Here is an 18,123-nt window from a genome sequence, read left to right on the forward strand (position 1 = left end):
GAGACTTGTCGTTTTCCCTTTTCTATGGTAAACGGGATTCTAGGGTGTTGATTGTTTAGATGTGCTAAGAAATTGTGGAACATATCCAGGCCATGTGGCCAAATGGAGAACACATCGTCTATGTAGCATAGCCAGGTGTGGTTTTATGTGGGGCAGAGTTTAAGAATTTTTCTTCAAAGGTCTCCATGAAGATGTTGGCCAGGGGTAGTAAAAATGGAGAACCTCTGGCTGTCCCCTCTATGTGTTTATAGAATTTTCCTTGCCAAACAAAATAGCCTGAGTTCATGGTGAACTAAAAACCATGGCTGAGATATTGGGAGGAAATATGGCTTGGATGAGGTCTAAGGTATCTTTTAGTGGGACATCAAAACTCACCATTATGTCATCTATAGTGATTTTAAAGTGGGCTGAGTTTATGTGTGAAGATGTGTTGCAGTATATTGTGTGAGCACTTTCACTAAACCTTTTGTTAATTTGTATGTGGGTAAATCATGCTATTCACAATGGGACATAATGGCACATTTTGCTTATGGATTTTTGGTAGTCCATATATCCAGAGAGAGGGGAAGGATCTAGCATTGTAAGGTTTTAGTTTGTTTGTGATGTAAAAATAGTCGTAATTTAAAATTCTGAATATTTTTACAAATTGTTTATGTTAGTACATTATTAGTTTTGGTTTCATAATACGTATTGTCAGCACTTGCGATGTGCACGTTATTGATGTTGTTTTGTCAAAATGAAATGTGAAGCATTTAAAAAAAATTATGTACTTACTGGATTTATATAATTGTGTTACTTTCAGAAATTTTATTGTGGTTTAAAATTATTAAGCACTGTGCTTTGTAAAGACATTCTCGTAACACTAATGGAGATGACACGTTAGCCATTATACATAACTTCTTGCTTGCCACTTTCATGGAGTGCGCATGCTTGCCGAGGAGTTTGATGGGTGATTGACAGCTGACATGAGAGCATTCGGTAGTAATGGAGGATAAACAAGAGAGAGCTAATGGAAGTTTGAGAATGCAGGCTGGCAAAATTTTGTTCTTAGGAAATTAAGTTTCTATGTGACAGTTGGGGGCATATTAATAGAAGATTCTGAAAAAGGAATTGTAGAATTGTTGAGCCCTTAAAGTGGAGGAGTTAAGACTGTAAATAAGTATTGGTAAATAAAAGAAAATATTGCGATTAATGTTCTATAGGAATATTCGAGGAAACGCTGATTGAAAATTTCATCTGTTTTAAGGACTCCAGGTCTATCTGTTATTTCTGCTGGAAAAGGAGACGGAATTTAGCAATTAGATAAAGCAGTAGAAGAAACCTTTTTTGCTGGTACAAAAATTGAACTGCATGAGGTAAGAGTACCTATACTTCAGTGAATTCAGAATTGCTACATAAGGGTGATGAGAAAGGATTCTATGGAAAAAGAAGAAGAGAATCTTATATCTTCGGAAAGAGGCCTTAACAAAGAAACTGACTTTTTGTTATTGTGTAAACAAGGTATTTAGTCTAGTAAAAGTGATTAAGTATATGTTAAACAAACCAGTAATAGAATGAGTCAGAGAATGGGTGATCTCTAAAGTGTAAGTTTATTTTAAAAGGCCTTGGATCCAGTTAATTTTGTAGTTAGTTGTGTAATTTTATTTGAAGTATATATATTGTTTTTGTTTTATTAAATGTGTATATTTTGTACTTAGTCTTGAGTCAGTGATTTTCCGGATTCTGAAAGAAACAGTTAAAAGTCATTGCATCAATCAGAATTGAACCCTTGTGCATATAAATAAAAACACTCAGAAATAGAAATAATTGTTATAGAGAAACTCTCATAACAAATGAGGATTGATAATAAATAAATTAATAAATAATCCCCCTCTTTATAACAATTGGTAACAGAGATCAAAATCTCATTATAACAAAATGGCGCAGCCAACAGGATTGATAATTATCAAAACAATTGGCACAGCTGGTAAAATCAATAATCTCTTATTTAAAAAGGGGGGTCTAGTATTGTAAGGTTTTAGTTGTTTATGACTTCCACAGGCCAAGAGGTAACCTTTTTAAGGATACTATGAAGTGTTCTGATCTGTATACTGGTATGATCATTGTCTGTAAGGAGGTAGGTAGAACAATCTAGAAGTAAGGAGGAAAACTTACTTACCTGTGTAATCCAATTGGTTTAAAACTACAGTGCCATTTCCCTTGTCCGCTTTAGTAATTATTATTCTGTTGTTTTAAATTTCTTGCAAAAGTTTTGGTTGCAAGAAAATAATGGTCAGTGTGATGTCCCACTAAAAGATATCTTAGATCTCATCCATGCATATTTCCTCCCAATATCTCAACCCTGTTTCAGTTCACGATGAACTCAGGCTATGTTTTTCTTCCAGTTCTGTTTGTATTTGGCACCATTTTTCACATTGTGCATAGGTCAGATTTGGCCAGGCTCATACACATGATGCAGGGCTGGTGCCTTCCAGCTTGCTTTTCACAGCTGATATGAATGTCGATCTTCTTGTCAGGGAATCACTGGTCCCTTTTATTAATTACGAGAAGTTCGTTCCATCTCTCTCTGTGTAACCTGAAGTGGTGACACCTGACAGTTTTCTTGGGGTCAAAGTTACATTTTTCAGCAAGCCTGCAAATGTAATCTTTTAGCATTGTGCTATTTCCAAATAGAAATTTAGAATGATGGCATTGAACTTTTTATTGTCTACCTCGATCATGTGTCTTGAACTGATGAAGCAATGAGATCTTAAAGCTTACTGGCATTGTCTGCAGTAGACATGTTAGCTTTGAGATGCTGATCATGGATTGCTTCGAACTTTTTTTCGATCGTGTCAGTTTTCTGGGAGAAGGTTTTGTTGAGTATAATAAGGTGCTGTTCCAGATGCACTTCTAAGGTGTGGGAATTGTTTAATGGTGAGGAGCACAGGAAGCATAAAAATGGCTGGCTGAAGTTGTTTAGGACTTTGTGTGCTGTTTTGTCTCAGCCGACATGAATCTGCTGGCAACAGGAATCTCAAAGTACCGTTCCCCCCCTTTTTTTTCCCCCCCCTGCAATGTCAAGTTGGCAGCTTCTGCATTTTAAAGCTTTTTGTACTTATAGTACTTACTGTTGGTTTAGGGAACTACTGGGGCAAAAGGTTAAGTGAAATCACTTTTAAAATGTTAAAATATCAGAGCACAATTTCCAAGTAATACAATCTGAAATGCCACCTAATGTACTGTAGATTTACATACAAGAATGAGCTCATCGTATCTGGCATCACTAGGCCTTACAATCCCTGGAGAACCTAGTTCTTATAAAAACAGAGCTATTGAACTGGATATGCTACTCTGAAACAAATTGAAAAGGTAGAAGAACTAGAATTTAAAATAAGCAAAATGAAATGGGACATAATAGGACTAAGTGAAGTGAAAAGAAAACTAGAAGAAAGCCTAACACTAAAATCAGGAAATGTATGTTACTGGAAAGGACCAGATGATGTCAAGCAGAGAGGAATAGGTTTCTTTATAATCAAAAATATAAGAAACAAGGATGCTAAATATATAATAATATGTAATGAAATAGGATAGTGCAAACACAGAAAATCATTAAAATAATGCAAATATATGCACCACCCATCAGTTATGAAGATGAAAAAGTAGAATAATTCTAGGACACAGTGTCTAATACAATACAGCAGGATTCTACAGCTTACAAGGAAGGAAACCGAAATCTATAAAAACAGAATGTGCACAGACCACAAGAGATAAAATTGTTAAAAATAAAAGCCCTCAGAGAAAACAAAACAAATATATATATATATATATATATATATATATATATATATATATATATAAAAATAAATTTAACTGACTAGAACCCGAGAAAGTATAACAAAAACCTTTAATAAATCACTAGTTTCATCGGTGCTCTGACTTCTTCAGGTGAGAAAGAAAAAACATAAGACTTATAAAAATATCACTAGTTTCATCGGTGCTCTGACTTCTTCAGGTGAGAAAGAAAAAACATAAGACTTATAAAAATAACAAGGTAAAAAAACATGGACTTTCCAGCTTAATAAAAAGAAGTAGAATAGTAACAGTCATATTTGAATAGGTGACCGCGTGCTACCGTTGGCATGAGTTGAATGTGTGCGACAGCTAATTTTAGAGCGTCAGTACAGGATTACTGCGCTATGGGAATCAGGCAAATTGAAGCGTAGATTGTTGTTCAAGTGTGAAGGGTCCAGAACTATTTCTTTTGATTCGATAATTCTTCTTTCAAATTCATCCTTGCATATATTAAATTAGTAGTGCGTTCCCAATCAACTTGGTGTGGCCGTTCTTCAAGGTTAGAGTTTGCTGAGAAGAGGACATGACTGAAAAGGGCGCTTGCTCATGTTCTACTGTAAGAGATGTCACGTCTATGTTCCTCAAGATGAAGTGAAACAGATTTATCTGTCTGGCCAAAATAAGGTCGACTACAGTCGCACAAAACTTTATAAACACCAGGAAAATGCAGTTGGTTGTGTTTTGGTCGACTCAGTAAAGAACGAAGTTTTGGCAGAGTAGTATAGTCGGTCTTCATGTTGAATTTCTTCAAAATCCTAGATAGTTTGGGGGTAAGAGAGCTGATAAATGGTAACTGTATATGAGTGATAGGGTTGGAATCATCTTCTTGTCGAGGATGTTGGCATGGTCTCAAACGTTTAGTGATGTTACGAGACGAATATCCATTATTTAAGAAGGTGTTTTTCAGGAAGTTAAGCTCTGTTTGAAGGTCTTCTGCATTCTCCCCTTCTTGGATCTAAAGATCAACAGATTACCTGACTGTCTTAAATTTTCAATTTTTCAAAAAACCACCCACACTGATAGATATTTACATGGCTCTTCTCATCACTTCCCTCCTCAGAAACTGGGCATCATCTCCACCCTTGCCCATCGAGCAAAATGTCTCACTTCCACAGAAGAAGACCTTCAAACAGAGCTTCCTGAAAAACACCTTCTTAAATAATGGATAGTCGTCTCGTAACATCACTAAACGTTTGAGACCACGCCTGTGGTTGACCTTATTTTGGCCAGACAGATAAATCTGTTTCACTTCATCTTGAGGAACATAGACGTGACATCTCTTACAGTAGAACACAAGCAAGCGCCCTTTCCAGTCATGTCCTCTTCTCAGCAAACTCTAACCTTGAAGAACGGCCACACCAAGTTGATTGGGAACGCACTACTAATTTAATATATGCAAGGATGAATTTGAAAGAAGAATTATCGAATCAAAAGAAATAGTTCTGGACCTTCACACTTGAACAACAATCTAAGCTACAATTTGCCTGATTCCCATAGCACAGTAATCCAGTACTGGCGCTCTAAAATTAGAGCGCCAGTACTGGCAATGGTAGCACGCGGTCACCTATTCAAATATGACTGTTACTATTCTACTTCTTTTTATTAATCTGGAAAGTCCATGTTTTTAACCTTGTTATTTTTATAAGTCTTATGTTTTTCTTTCTCACCTGAAGAAGTCAGAGCACCGATGAAACTAGTCATGATTTATTAAAGGTTTTTGTTATACTTTCTTGGGTTCTAGTCGGTTAAATTTATTTTTATAAATGTATACATCCCGAGTAAATCCTAATTTCAATTATATATATATATTGGAGAAGGAAATATTAAAACAAGATAAAATGATATAAGAAGCAATAAATAACAAAAATATGAAAATACTATGAAACAGTGTCACAATTGGAAAAAAGAAATTAGTATTAGAAGATGAAAATAGATGAGATATCAAAGATAGATCAAACATGAGATCATGTTTGATCTATCTTTAGTAGGAAGGGCTAGACAGTTTTTCAGAATTGTATAAAAGTGCGAGCACTGTTGAAAACTCGACTACATGGAAATCAGAAGAATGTATCCAAGAAATGCAAAATTTCAAAATAGAACAAGAATGAAAGATGAACAAATTAACAAAAATGCCAGGAGAAAATGGAATTACAATAGATATGATGAAGTAGCAAGAGAAATATTAACAGAATAACTATAAAAACCTGTTTAATAAATGCCTAATAAAGAAAGATATACCAAATAGCTGGAACAATGCTATCATGATACTCTATGAGTATCATGATACAAAAAGGGTAATAAGAAAAAGATAGAAAATTACAGAGACCTATAAGATTTCTGTTAAAAGTATATAAACTGTTCATAAAAATAATGATAAATAGAATCACAAGATTTTTGGATGAAGCTCAGCCTAATGAACCAGCTGAATTCAGAAAGAGGTTTAGCACAATAAACTCTCTGCAGATATTGAATGAGCACAGAGATAAATGCAGAGAATGAAACTTACAATTGTACTTCAGTTTTATAGATTAGTAAAAAAAAAAAAAAAAAAAAGGATTTGATTCAGTTGTTAAACAAGCAGTTCTAATGGCATTGAAGAAGCATGAAGAGCCCACAATTATATACGTCATAAACAAAATATAAAGGAGTATACCAAGGAAATAAGAGTACTATTTCACCCAAGAGATGATGAGTGATTCGAAAATAGCAATGCATAGAGATTCCATTATTAGAGGATTGGTTAATGATGGAGTCCATAAGGTATGCTATCCAGGAGGGAGAATGAGCAAAATAAGTCATGTTTTGAACATGAAGAGGAAACAAACAAGATAATTAGTAGTGGCTGTAGGGACAAATGATTTAAGTAAGCATAAGGAAAATGTAAGGGCAAATATCAGGAAGTTATTGAGGAGAATAAAAGATAACATTATAGTGGGGAAAGGTATAACAATGATAAGTTGAGATAGATATCAATAATGAATGGTATGCTAGCAGAGCTGTGTGAGGAGAAGAGATGTTTGTGGATGTATGGCATGTATTTGAGGGAAGAATGGAATGATACGCATGTGACAGATTGCATTTGAATGGCTTTGGAGTAAGTGAACTGGAGAAACTGTTACTAAATGGAAGTGCAATGTGTGATGCAAGCAAGAGATGAAATGAAAGATCAGGAGAGTGTTTTTGAAGCGACAGAAATGCTTAGAAGAGGAAAGAGTAGTAATGTAAGAGATGAAGAGAGAATGGGAATGCAAGAGGAACAGGGAAATGGGGAGAGCCTAGGTGGACAGGGAGACGCATCATTGGGAAAGTGGATGTTGGGAGTAGTAATGAATGTATGTATGTATGGGGATGATCTGCATAAAAATGGAATAAATTGGGATGTGAGTGGGGTAGTTGAGAATGAGCAGCCATATGTGGTGAGTAGTGATAAAGGTGATTGGGCAAAGGCAGGTGTGGGAGAAATCGCAACCAACAAGTGGTTTGGCTAGGACTGGTTATAGACCTAAAAGTGAACTGCTGTGTTTATTTACAAATGCCAGGAGTATCAGAAATAAGGGAGATGAAGTGGTTTCACTTATTGAGTTTATTTGCCCTATAATTATTGGAATAAGTGAAATATGGTTGAATGAAGATGATATCCTAACGGGACTAGAAATGGAAAGGTAAAGTGTTTTTCATGACTATAGAAGGACAAGAAGGGGGGGGGGGGGCTGATGATAGCAAGGGAATCATATCCACATAAGGTAGACATGAAAGAGGGAAATAGTGATATTAGTTATGAGGCAGTGTGGTGTGGGGTAGCAGGAAGAAATTAAGATTATAAAGAGCAAGCCAGGAGAGTAACCGAGTTAGTAAGGAAAATTTAGCAAATCAGACAAAGAAAAATCATGGAGAGTTTTTTAGATATGTCGCAGGTAGAATGATTATACGATGATGTTAATGGATGAAAATAGTAGAATGGTGACTGTTGCAGATGTTGTTGAGTTATTCAGTGATCAATTTATAAGAATGTTTCATCCTCATCTGGGTGAAATCATGAGGAACTTAAATGTAGAGGGCATAAGAGAGGATGGCTTAATTATGAATGAGCAGGAGGTAATTTAGGAAATAAATAACCTTGATTTCAATAAGGCAATAGCATTTGATGACATATCACTACACATCTTAAGGGAATGTTCCAGGGAATTAGCAGTAGCATTGGCATCCATGTTTAATAAGTCTTACAGCAGCATAGGTTCCAGGGGAGGTAAAGAAGTAAAAAAGGTAAAATCATTCCAAAGCATAAAGGTGGTGATAAGGCTGTGGCAACAAATTATAGGCCAATCTGTATATCTGGACTTGTGGTAAAGGTACTAGAGAGATTGGTAAGTAGGATACAGAAATGGGTTGATAACAACAGTATTCTCTGTGGTTGTTGGTATGGGTTTATTAAAGGTAGGTAATGTTTTACTAACTTATTTATACACTATAACACAGTGACAAATGTCTTCGACAAGGGAGATGCATATACAATGGTATACTTAGATTTTGCAAAAGCTTTTGATGGACTGCCACACAACAAGCTTCTGTTAAATAAACTGAAACTAAAATTCAATCCACCTCCTCCTTGCCATATTGAAGATAGAAATAGTGAAAAAGGCTACACATCCCTACCATATATCAGTTCCGTTTCACCAAAAATATAACATCCGGACTTCTTTCCCTCCTCTACTTAAACTCCGTTCCTTACTCAGTATATACACCCAAGCAAAAACATAACAACTTGAAATATCTCAGTGTTTACCATATTTGGTGCAACTGCAACATGCCTTATTTTGGCCAGACCAAAAAATCCATTGAATTACATCTAGAGGAACATAGATGTCACATATGGCAGAACCAGAGCAGGTGCTCTGTTGAACCATGTCCTGAATTCTGCTGACATTAACGACAAAGACTATCATTCATCCAGTCATATGGGACGAGTCGGAAAATATCTTTCGATGTTAAGATGAACTGGAAAGAAGAATTGCAGAATCTAAAGAAATCGTCCTCCATCCAGTACATCTCAACATAACCTCAGCTATAATATCTCACACTGTCATTGTACTGATATCCAATTTGGCATTCATGAGACCTTGAACACATGCACGCTCAATAACGAAGAGATACACAGAATGACTTGAAACATTAATACGCTATCGCTTTAATGTGTAGATTTTCTCTCAGAATGTTTGTTGGTAGTTCCCTCATGTTATGCACCCAAAGAAGTATTCTAAAAATACGAAACTAGTTGTGCAGTTTATTTAAATTAAAATAGTGTTTCTATTTTTTTATCTCTCGGCTTATAGTCATTTAATCTGTTTCAAAACTCCTGTTTTGGACGAGCACAAGAAATGCACATTATTTTGTTAATGATATTCTCTAATCATTCTATCATTATTGCAAAAAAATCTTTTAGCTTTATACTAAAACTGTTATTAGAAACAAATACTAAGGTGGCAGATATATATTTCAATTTCTGGTTTGTAATATGGAAAAAAAGTTAATTTAGAAATCTGAAATGCAATTAATGAATTTTTGTGTAAATATGTTAATTTAAAATATGATATGATACTCTGTAATTTAAACACTCATTTTTTTTTTTTTTTTTTAAATATTTTGACAGATATCTATTCTATGGCAAAGTTTCTTCTTTAGCATTACGCTTTTGCTTTCCAAGAATCATAAGATGAAATGTTAATTAAAAATACCATAATTCTACCTTGGTTTTTTCTTGAATAAATTAAGTTAAGATATTATAACAGTGCTAACAGAATTTGATCAATAACTTTCTCTCTTTAAAATACATATTCCTTAAAAGTTTATCCTCACCACACACACACACGCTCACCATACTCTCTGCACAAGATAAATTAAATTTTCATATGCTTCAAAAGTGGTGTATTTGTTTCTCGGTGTTCTGGATAAATTATGTAGTGAGTGTGTGCCATAATAAATTATATTCATTTTTAGATATCTAGTTGGGTTTAATGTTTTGTTAACAATTATTTCCTTTGGATTTAGAAACTTGAAGAAGAATTTGCAAGACAGCAGGACGAACAGGAAAAATTTTATGGTACTAATACCTTTCTTCATGAATATGTGGAAAATGATAAAGAATCTCCCTGTACTCCAAGCACTCCAGGATCTGAACCATCCTTTCTCCCTACTTTTTAAGTAGTATGCTGCCTTTTGAACTGGTGCCATTTCTCAAAACATAAATCTCTGAGAACATATTGGAATAGATATATATATTCTGGACTTGTGCCAAGTTTGAGTTCTTTATATGTGTGTGTGTGTACCCTCACACACACACATTTGGCTGAGTTACATCTGAAGTATGTAATTACATGGATGAAAAAAAATCAGACTCCAGCTTTGTTTACAAATAACAGGTTGTTTGTAATGAAATATAGGGATGGTACTGTTGATGTTCCTTAACATTGAAAATTTAGATTGGAAACTCAGGGTTAATTTTAATAAAAAGCTGGAGATCGACAGCTTTTCATTTTTATATATGTTAGTTTACTCTCATATATTTTCTTAACTCAAACTTTTAATCCCACAGAAAATGAAGCAGTACTTTCTTAGTGAACAAAGTTATTTATTTGAAATAATTGGCATTTATTATGTAGGGAATAAATATCAGTCTGTTCGTTTTTTTTGGGGGGGGGTATTAACGGATGATACACTGATAAAGAAAAAAATTTATTTTGAAAAAGGCATTTATTCATTTTCAAGTAGTGGATTTTCAATTCTAGACATTTATCTCAAAATGATTTACACATATAGGCATTGTTACTTAGTATTTACATTTCATTATTTGATATGTATTATTAAATAGAATACATATACTAAATACAACAGAGAGAAACTTTTAACAAAACTTCCAGCTGTTAAGTGAAAACACTTAACTCTGATCTCTACCAAGTGAATCATGAGTATTGTAAATATTTAGTCTATATTTGGAGGTACTGTACAGTAATGTAAAATAGCATATCAACATTATAAAAGAATCTGTAATCTTATAGATATTAAAAAGTGTTAGTATAAGAATAGTTTAAAAATCAATGCTGTTAAAAGTTAAAGTTATCTGAGTTATGGTGCTTTTTAAGCCATTTGCTAATTCTTATTTAAGAATTAGAAGAGGTACTTTATTTAATGTCTCTTAACATGAAATTGTGTGCAGATCTGTTTAAATGATAAAGAATTTTTAGACAGCCTTGGTTTTAGTAATGAAAGTTTTTAGGATAATTTTGTAGACAACCTTAATGGATACAGTTTTCTTTGATGTGACGTTTTTGATTTCACTGTTGCCACATACATGGAAAGAGCTTCCCTCTGATGAGACTCAAATGATGGATTCAGTGAATATAGAATACTTAACTTTAAATAACTGCTTAAACTTTTTTTTAACATAGTTCCTAACATTAAAATAAGGTCACAACCTGCTGAATGTTGTGATATCAAATGGATGTATAGAAGTTAGTAAAGAAATGTATTTCAATTTTTTTTTTCTCCCCATTTTCTCTATCATTAATGTTGGTGCAATTTATAAAGTTTAATACCAAGTTACCAAAGCAATTATTTTACTCCATTTGGTGCATATTGTATGCAAATACTTTTTTACATCCCTTCACTTTGGATTTGAATAGCATACCAGAAATGAATAAAATGTAAAGAACTCATGAAAAGAAAGGAAGAAATCTCATTTGAGTAGGGGAGTAAAGTTGAATTTTCCTTGCAAGATATGACATGCATTGAATGAAGCATCCTCGCTGAATCTCTTTCATAAAAATATACCTAACTAGCGTTCATAATAAATGATATTTTTGTTTGTTATGGGACGGGGGGGTAGTAAACATTGTACATATAGATCATTCACTGCAGCTTCAGTTTCATGTTAGGAGACCCAGATTTTTGTGTATACATTTTGCATGAGGATGCTTTGAGAGCCAGATCAGGCAAAGATGGATACATGTCTTTCTTGTATGCATCTTTTCTACATAAACTTTGTAGAATTATGCAACTTATCTTATTTTATATTTTTTCTAATCTAAAGATCCCTTTTGCAATTCATGCATCAATTCTATTAATACAAAGTTTTAATTTTAAAGGAAACTATTTTCAGAGTGCCTTATATGTAGAATCTTTTGTACTGAACATACATGCATTAATTTGCTTGCTTTTATGCTATTCTTTTTGCATAAGAAAAAAAAAAAAAAAACTATATATTTAATGAAAATCATAATTTATAAGTGAAGTGCCTTTAAATTTCTAGTTTTCTACAATGTGTTGTTATTAGTTCCTTTATCCCTCAAGAAACTATCTGACAACTCTCCATATGCAGTAATATGCTTGTTCTCTATTTATCAGGAGTCACAGTGTAATTAATAAATATTATGGATCCATTAATTTTGCATGGTTGAATAACATATCTGAAAAGTTCATTTAAGGTTATATAAATGAAGGAGGAAAAATGTTTTTATACGACAACAAAATAAACATCCTGATAAGCATATATCATGATATTTTGAGTTTATTATTGTAAATGCATTTGTGAACATAATGTGTTTGTCTCATATATAAAATTAAATGGACAATTTATCATTAAAATAATCATAAAAAACAAATACTGTATTTTGTTTTTTTGTTAACACACACAAAAAAAAAACATTAACAGGAAATGAGTATGAAAAATGAGTTATTCTTGTACATGTGGCAATTCCACACAGTTGCCCATCATAAAGGCACAAAGTTGAGGGAAAAAACTTGTTAATATTGGATTTGAATATTTGATACTCTTCAAAAGAGAAGAGTATGGGAATAAATGAAGAGAGAGAAAAAATTTTCTGTGAGTTGAACTGGTGAGTACTAATGCAGTCTAAATAGATTAAGATTAAAAGGGAAGTAGAATCACCATTGCCAAGTGGCTATGGAAATATGTATAGAAATGCATGTAGCAGAAATTGAAACTGAACAACCATGTTAAAGAGAACAGAATGGATTTATGAAAGATGTGTTAATTATATGCTTAGTAAAAAGACTAAAAGTTTAAAAATAAAGTATATTTTAAAAAATATTTACAAACTAAAAACAAGTGTTCATTTATTTCATTAGATTCATTATAGCATTTAGTTATTACACTGGGTAATTTGCTGTATACTGTAATTGGCTATAACATTCAGTAACTGCTCTGCAAAATCTTTTCAAAAATAAGTTTTATTTGTTTATTTTTATATCCAAATGTTATTTGACCGAAATTATTAGAAAAGTGTATTATGTAACATGTAAGGCCTAAGGAAATTAATTGTAATTTTATACTTAATGCAGTATGATTTGACATATTCTAATCTAATAACTGGAGGTCTGATAACAATGACTTATTTTGTGTGCATGTATGTACACAGTGTGGTCCATCAGTTTTAGGACAAAAATTATAAAAAATCAAACACACATAAGAGAAAGATAAAACATATTTGCTATTCGAAATATGATCTATTGGCATCTATATATAGGCTTTAGTGTGGTTGTACAGTTTTTGGAGAGCTGCAGAAAATTCCATTTGTCAATTGTCTTTAATTCATCAGTTAGTGTTTTGGTAGCTGAAACATCCACAAATTGGTGTCGTTTCATCTTCAACTTAGGATAGAAGATAGTCCAGAGGGAATAAAGGGTAGGGATACTTCTGTGTGTCAAAAAGTGATGCACATTATCATGCAACAGAAAAAAATCTTGCAACCATAATGTGTGGAATGAACACATTGGATGCATTTCAGGAGACAATCTATAACTTCCTTATAAAATTCTGCATTCATTGTTCCTCCCCTCTGATACAAATTCTTGGTGCACACCTTGAGAATCAAAAAAAAAAAAAAACTATCAATATCATTCTGATGCATTACTTTTGGAATCTCAATTTCTTTGGTCTGGAAGATTTCACCAATCCATTCAGAACTCTGTCACTTTGTTTTGGAATTGTAGGTGAAACACCAACTCTCATCTCCCATAATGATTTTTGTCTGCATCTGCCATCACGATATTCTGACAAGATGTGACTTGATGTTCTATTTGCCCAGCTGTTCCTCTTCCCGAAATCAATGATCATTTTTCAGCAACTCAGTAAGAGCAGCAGCAATGTTTTCCTGAGTTTGAGTCGATGTGGGACAGCCACTTCTCTTTTCATCTTCTCCTGACTTCCATCATGAATCCACCTGAAGACATTAGACCAGTTCAGAGTTTAATTTCCATATGCCTTTTATAACATTAGTAGGGTTTCTGTGACAGAAAGATCTGTTTTAAAATAATTTCATTGCAATTTGTTTAATTTTTATATCCATGGTGTATAAAGAAAAAGTACTTTACACTACACCTTCTTGTACACTACTGAATTCAAACTTGCATCTCAGCACTTGCCCATACATGGTGGTGTCATGTTACAGGTTGTGAGACCTCATGTATGAGTTTTTAATTAATAATAGGCATAACCAGACATTAAGTAACTAGCTTTATTTGTAATCCATGGAATAAATATTGAGATGCAAAGGTAAATGTTTTTCATCCTATAAAACAAGCAAACCAATCAGAAGAGCACAATTAACAGTCAGTATACAGGCCTCATAGCCAAAGAAGTCATAGCTTCTTTGGCTATAATTCCAGACATCAGCAGCTTGGTATCTTTTGCTCTATCTGTTTGGAACAGACAAACCAATGGAAGAACAATAATTACTAGACATAGTGTTCACTAAATATGAAGACAGTGTCTTCATATTTAGCTGTAACTAAAAAATCTCTCACACACACACACAAAATAACATTATCTACACTTTAAAAGTCTTTCTAGTGATACTGACATGAGAATGTATTCAGTCACCCTTTCAGGTTGCACAAATATGACTATTCAGTATGCAGACCATATTTGTTCTGCAATTCATTGGTATTTTGAGGCATTGTTGCTGGCTAATATTTAACTTAATATTAGCTGTTAAAAAAGGATTTTTTGAAGCATATTGTTATCTGTCACCTGCCCATGCATATTAAAATGTTAAATATGAAACACATCACAAACTACTTAATGAGCAGGAAGAGATGTGTTTCTTGAATTTTAGGCAGCTTGCAATATTTGTTCTAAATTTATATTTAAAATGCAGAACATATATAGAAAGAGAAGTTATGGATATAATTATCATTCGTTATTCTTGCACTAGTTGTGATGTGTATATTCTATTGATAATTGTTATAAAAAAAAAAAGTTACTGAGGGTTGATTTTATTAGCTAAAATCAATTTGCATATTTGTTGGGATTTCAATGGCTCTTAGCTTCTGCTATAATAGATTCACAGCAGTTTGTGCTAAAAGTTTCTGTAATAAAAAAAAGTTCAATTGAGCTTGGTTTTTTAACTTAATAGGATGGAAATATTTTGTCAGTGACTATCAATAAAAATATAAAAATAATTTACTGCCTGAAATTGTAATTATATCAGTTTAATTTGATCAAATTTGCAACAATGTATGTAATGTGTAATTCAGTTGCAAAGTTTATAATATAATAGTTAAAAACATACTGATTTTTAAAAATTTAAAAAGTGTCTAACAAACAATATAGTATGTTCTGATAATTTTTCTGCAACCTAGAAAGACAGGCCCTTTATGATGGGAATTGTGTCCCTCTCTTCAAAGTCATGCTTGTGCGTATTTTTAGTCTTAAGTCTTAATTATGCATATTGATTTGTTAATAAATAATGTTGTCATTAGTCTTCATTCCTCTGAGCCAGATGGTATTAGAATTTCTGAAAATAGGTTCTATAAAAAAAAAAATATTGAAGTTTTGAGGGGATGGGGCCATAAATAACAAATTACTCCCAAATTATTGTTTTAGAGGGAAGACTGAAAATGGTTTAGTTCGATGGCATTTTGGCAGCTAATTAAAAGATCAGAGTTTTGCTGGCCAGTAAAGTTATTTAAATATTCACTACTGTAAGTAACTTTTTTTTAGATAAAATGCATAGAAGAAAGATATGTATACATAGGTCTGCTCAAAACATTTTTTACATGTTTATCCTTGTAAATAGATTTGCAGTTCTAGAGTAATACAACTTGTGAATATCTTTATGCTGCAAATTAGAGAAGAAAGACAGTTCATTTTGTATTATTTGATATTCTCTAAATCAGTTTTATAATATGCACATTTTTGATAGTGAGAAAACTTTTTATTGCACTTTATTTTTTATCACAGTACAGCCAGAAATATAAGATGCTTACAAAAAAAAACTAGTAAATATTTTGTTTTTGATATCAAGATCTGCAATAAGTATTACTGGCTACTTAAATGTTTTATCAATGTGTATTTTTCAAAATGTGTTCATGTCCTACCTGTTTGTATTAAGAATTTATATATATAGCTGTTTGTTGCAGTTGCTTTATAATGCATTGAACATTTTAAAATCAATACATGTTTGAAATACTGCTTTTTTGGTAGTATTAAAAAAAATCACTTGTGCATATATATAAATACACAAGTATTTAGGGGTTCATGCTGTTGCTGTATAATGACATTAATATATCATTTTCAGAATAGAAAAAGTGCTTTAGAATTATTGTACATCTAAGTAGTAATCATTTTTGTGACAAATATAAAAAGTGGAGCTGATTTTTAGATCTTCGAAATATAAAAATTACTTATGTCTAGCTGATAATATAATATATATTTGATCAGCCAACCTGATCATATATATTTTGATTAAAAAAAAAACATTTTAATGGATTTTCCAGAAATATTTGTTACATATTTGGATATAGTTGAATTTGAAAATCCAGATGTACTTTTTAATATTAGTTTCAGAAAGAGTAAAAGTGTTCAACTACAGTATGAGCTCCGATTATGTAAATTGTAATAATAAAGTTTTCATTGTTTTACAATTAAATAATTCATGAAAAGGAACTATTTGATTACTTTCATTATGTACAGACATAAGTTTTGTGTAGGTGCTTTTATTTAAGATGTTCTCTGTAAGCCAAATAACAGTTATATCTAGTGAAGATGCCTGCTCTACAACTGCTGCCATATTGACTACTTCAATCACAAGCTCGTCAGTGTGCGTATATAGTCTATTGGTTGGGAAAAACTACTAAGCACATAAATTAAGCACTCTTATGTGAAACCAAAAACTGCCGATCTATACAAAATTTAAACATTTTGAGACCTTTTTATATTAGTGTTTAGTGGGTTCATCCATAAATTCTATAAACACTTCAAAGGGATTGTGATAAAAAGGGGGAGGATTTAACAATATTATTATGACTATGTTAATCATAATACAAATCTACATGAAATTCACATCTCACTTAATCACTAATTGATATTAACTCATTCACACTCTTAGTAATCACAACAGATACCATTCACTCTTCATGTAAAAACTTTGCCCTCTTCTTAATCATACTGTTAGCTGTTAAGAATGACTTCTTGTTTTGCTCCTTCCTAATTTTGTGGATTTCCATCGTATTAATTTTTTAAAATCTCATCAGTTTGAGACTACTGTATAACCTCTTCCTGGCTATCCACTAAATTGCATTTTATTTTATATTTCCTTGTGTATACCCCTTGGACATCAAGCCTTTGTCAACTTTCATCTTAAATCTGATTACATCTTGCAGCACAGTACAACCGACAACATTAAAATGGCAATCCTGTGTATAACAGAAAGCATTTTCTTCCATTTTTCAATAATTATTTATCACATTTTCCCAACCCCAAATATATATAATCTCCTGAAACACCGAATCTGCATAAAGCAAATGGATCCTCAATTTTTATTTTAAAAAAAAAAAAGTACATTAATGTGACAGGATGAGTTGATGATGGTAACTTGCAATCAATAAATTATCTCACTGATAATGCAAAGTTTATTAGCAAATTGATGTTTTTAGTTTAAAACAGTGTACACTTGGTATTAAATGAAAATTTGAATATAAGCTTCAAAAATTATTTTTTCAAAATGTGTTTCAAACTTATCCTAATAACTTATGCATCACTACAAGAAAAGATGATGAAATGAAGATATGATATAGCAGCATAGGATGAGCTTGCAACTTTGAGGAATTATGAAATAAAACTTTATTCTTGGTTAACAGTTTAAACATACCATTACATCATCATCAATTTCCGAATATGTACCCCCAAAAGATGTTCAGGTTACTATGACACTATATGATTCAGTTTACATCGTTATTAATCTCCAAATCAATCTATTACTTGAGACCACTCCA

General features: G+C 32.5%; 2 protein-coding genes across 2 annotated transcripts in view; one reads left to right on the plus strand and one right to left on the minus strand.

Moving 5' to 3' along the window:
* Positions 1-17,363, plus strand: part of LOC150106355 (serine/threonine-protein kinase 10-like) — a 413,234-nt gene extending 395,871 nt beyond the window's left edge. The window contains exon 22 of the mRNA XM_090393096.1: positions 9,880-17,363. Within this exon, the coding sequence (XP_090249222.1) occupies positions 9,880-10,032 (153 nt within the window). The 3' untranslated portion in view covers positions 10,033-17,363. The remainder of the gene's footprint in view (positions 1-9,879) is intronic.
* LOC150106356 (lipase maturation factor 1-like) overlaps positions 1-18,123 on the minus strand; it is a 239,147-nt gene that overhangs the window by 12,256 nt on the left and 208,768 nt on the right. The window lies entirely within an intron of this gene.

Source organism: Typopeltis vanoorti, chromosome 5 (assembly GCF_054136105.1).
Source record: "Typopeltis vanoorti isolate ZY-2024b chromosome 5, IOZ_Tvanoo_1.0, whole genome shotgun sequence".
Taxonomy (NCBI): Eukaryota; Metazoa; Arthropoda; class Arachnida; order Uropygi; family Thelyphonidae; genus Typopeltis; species Typopeltis vanoorti.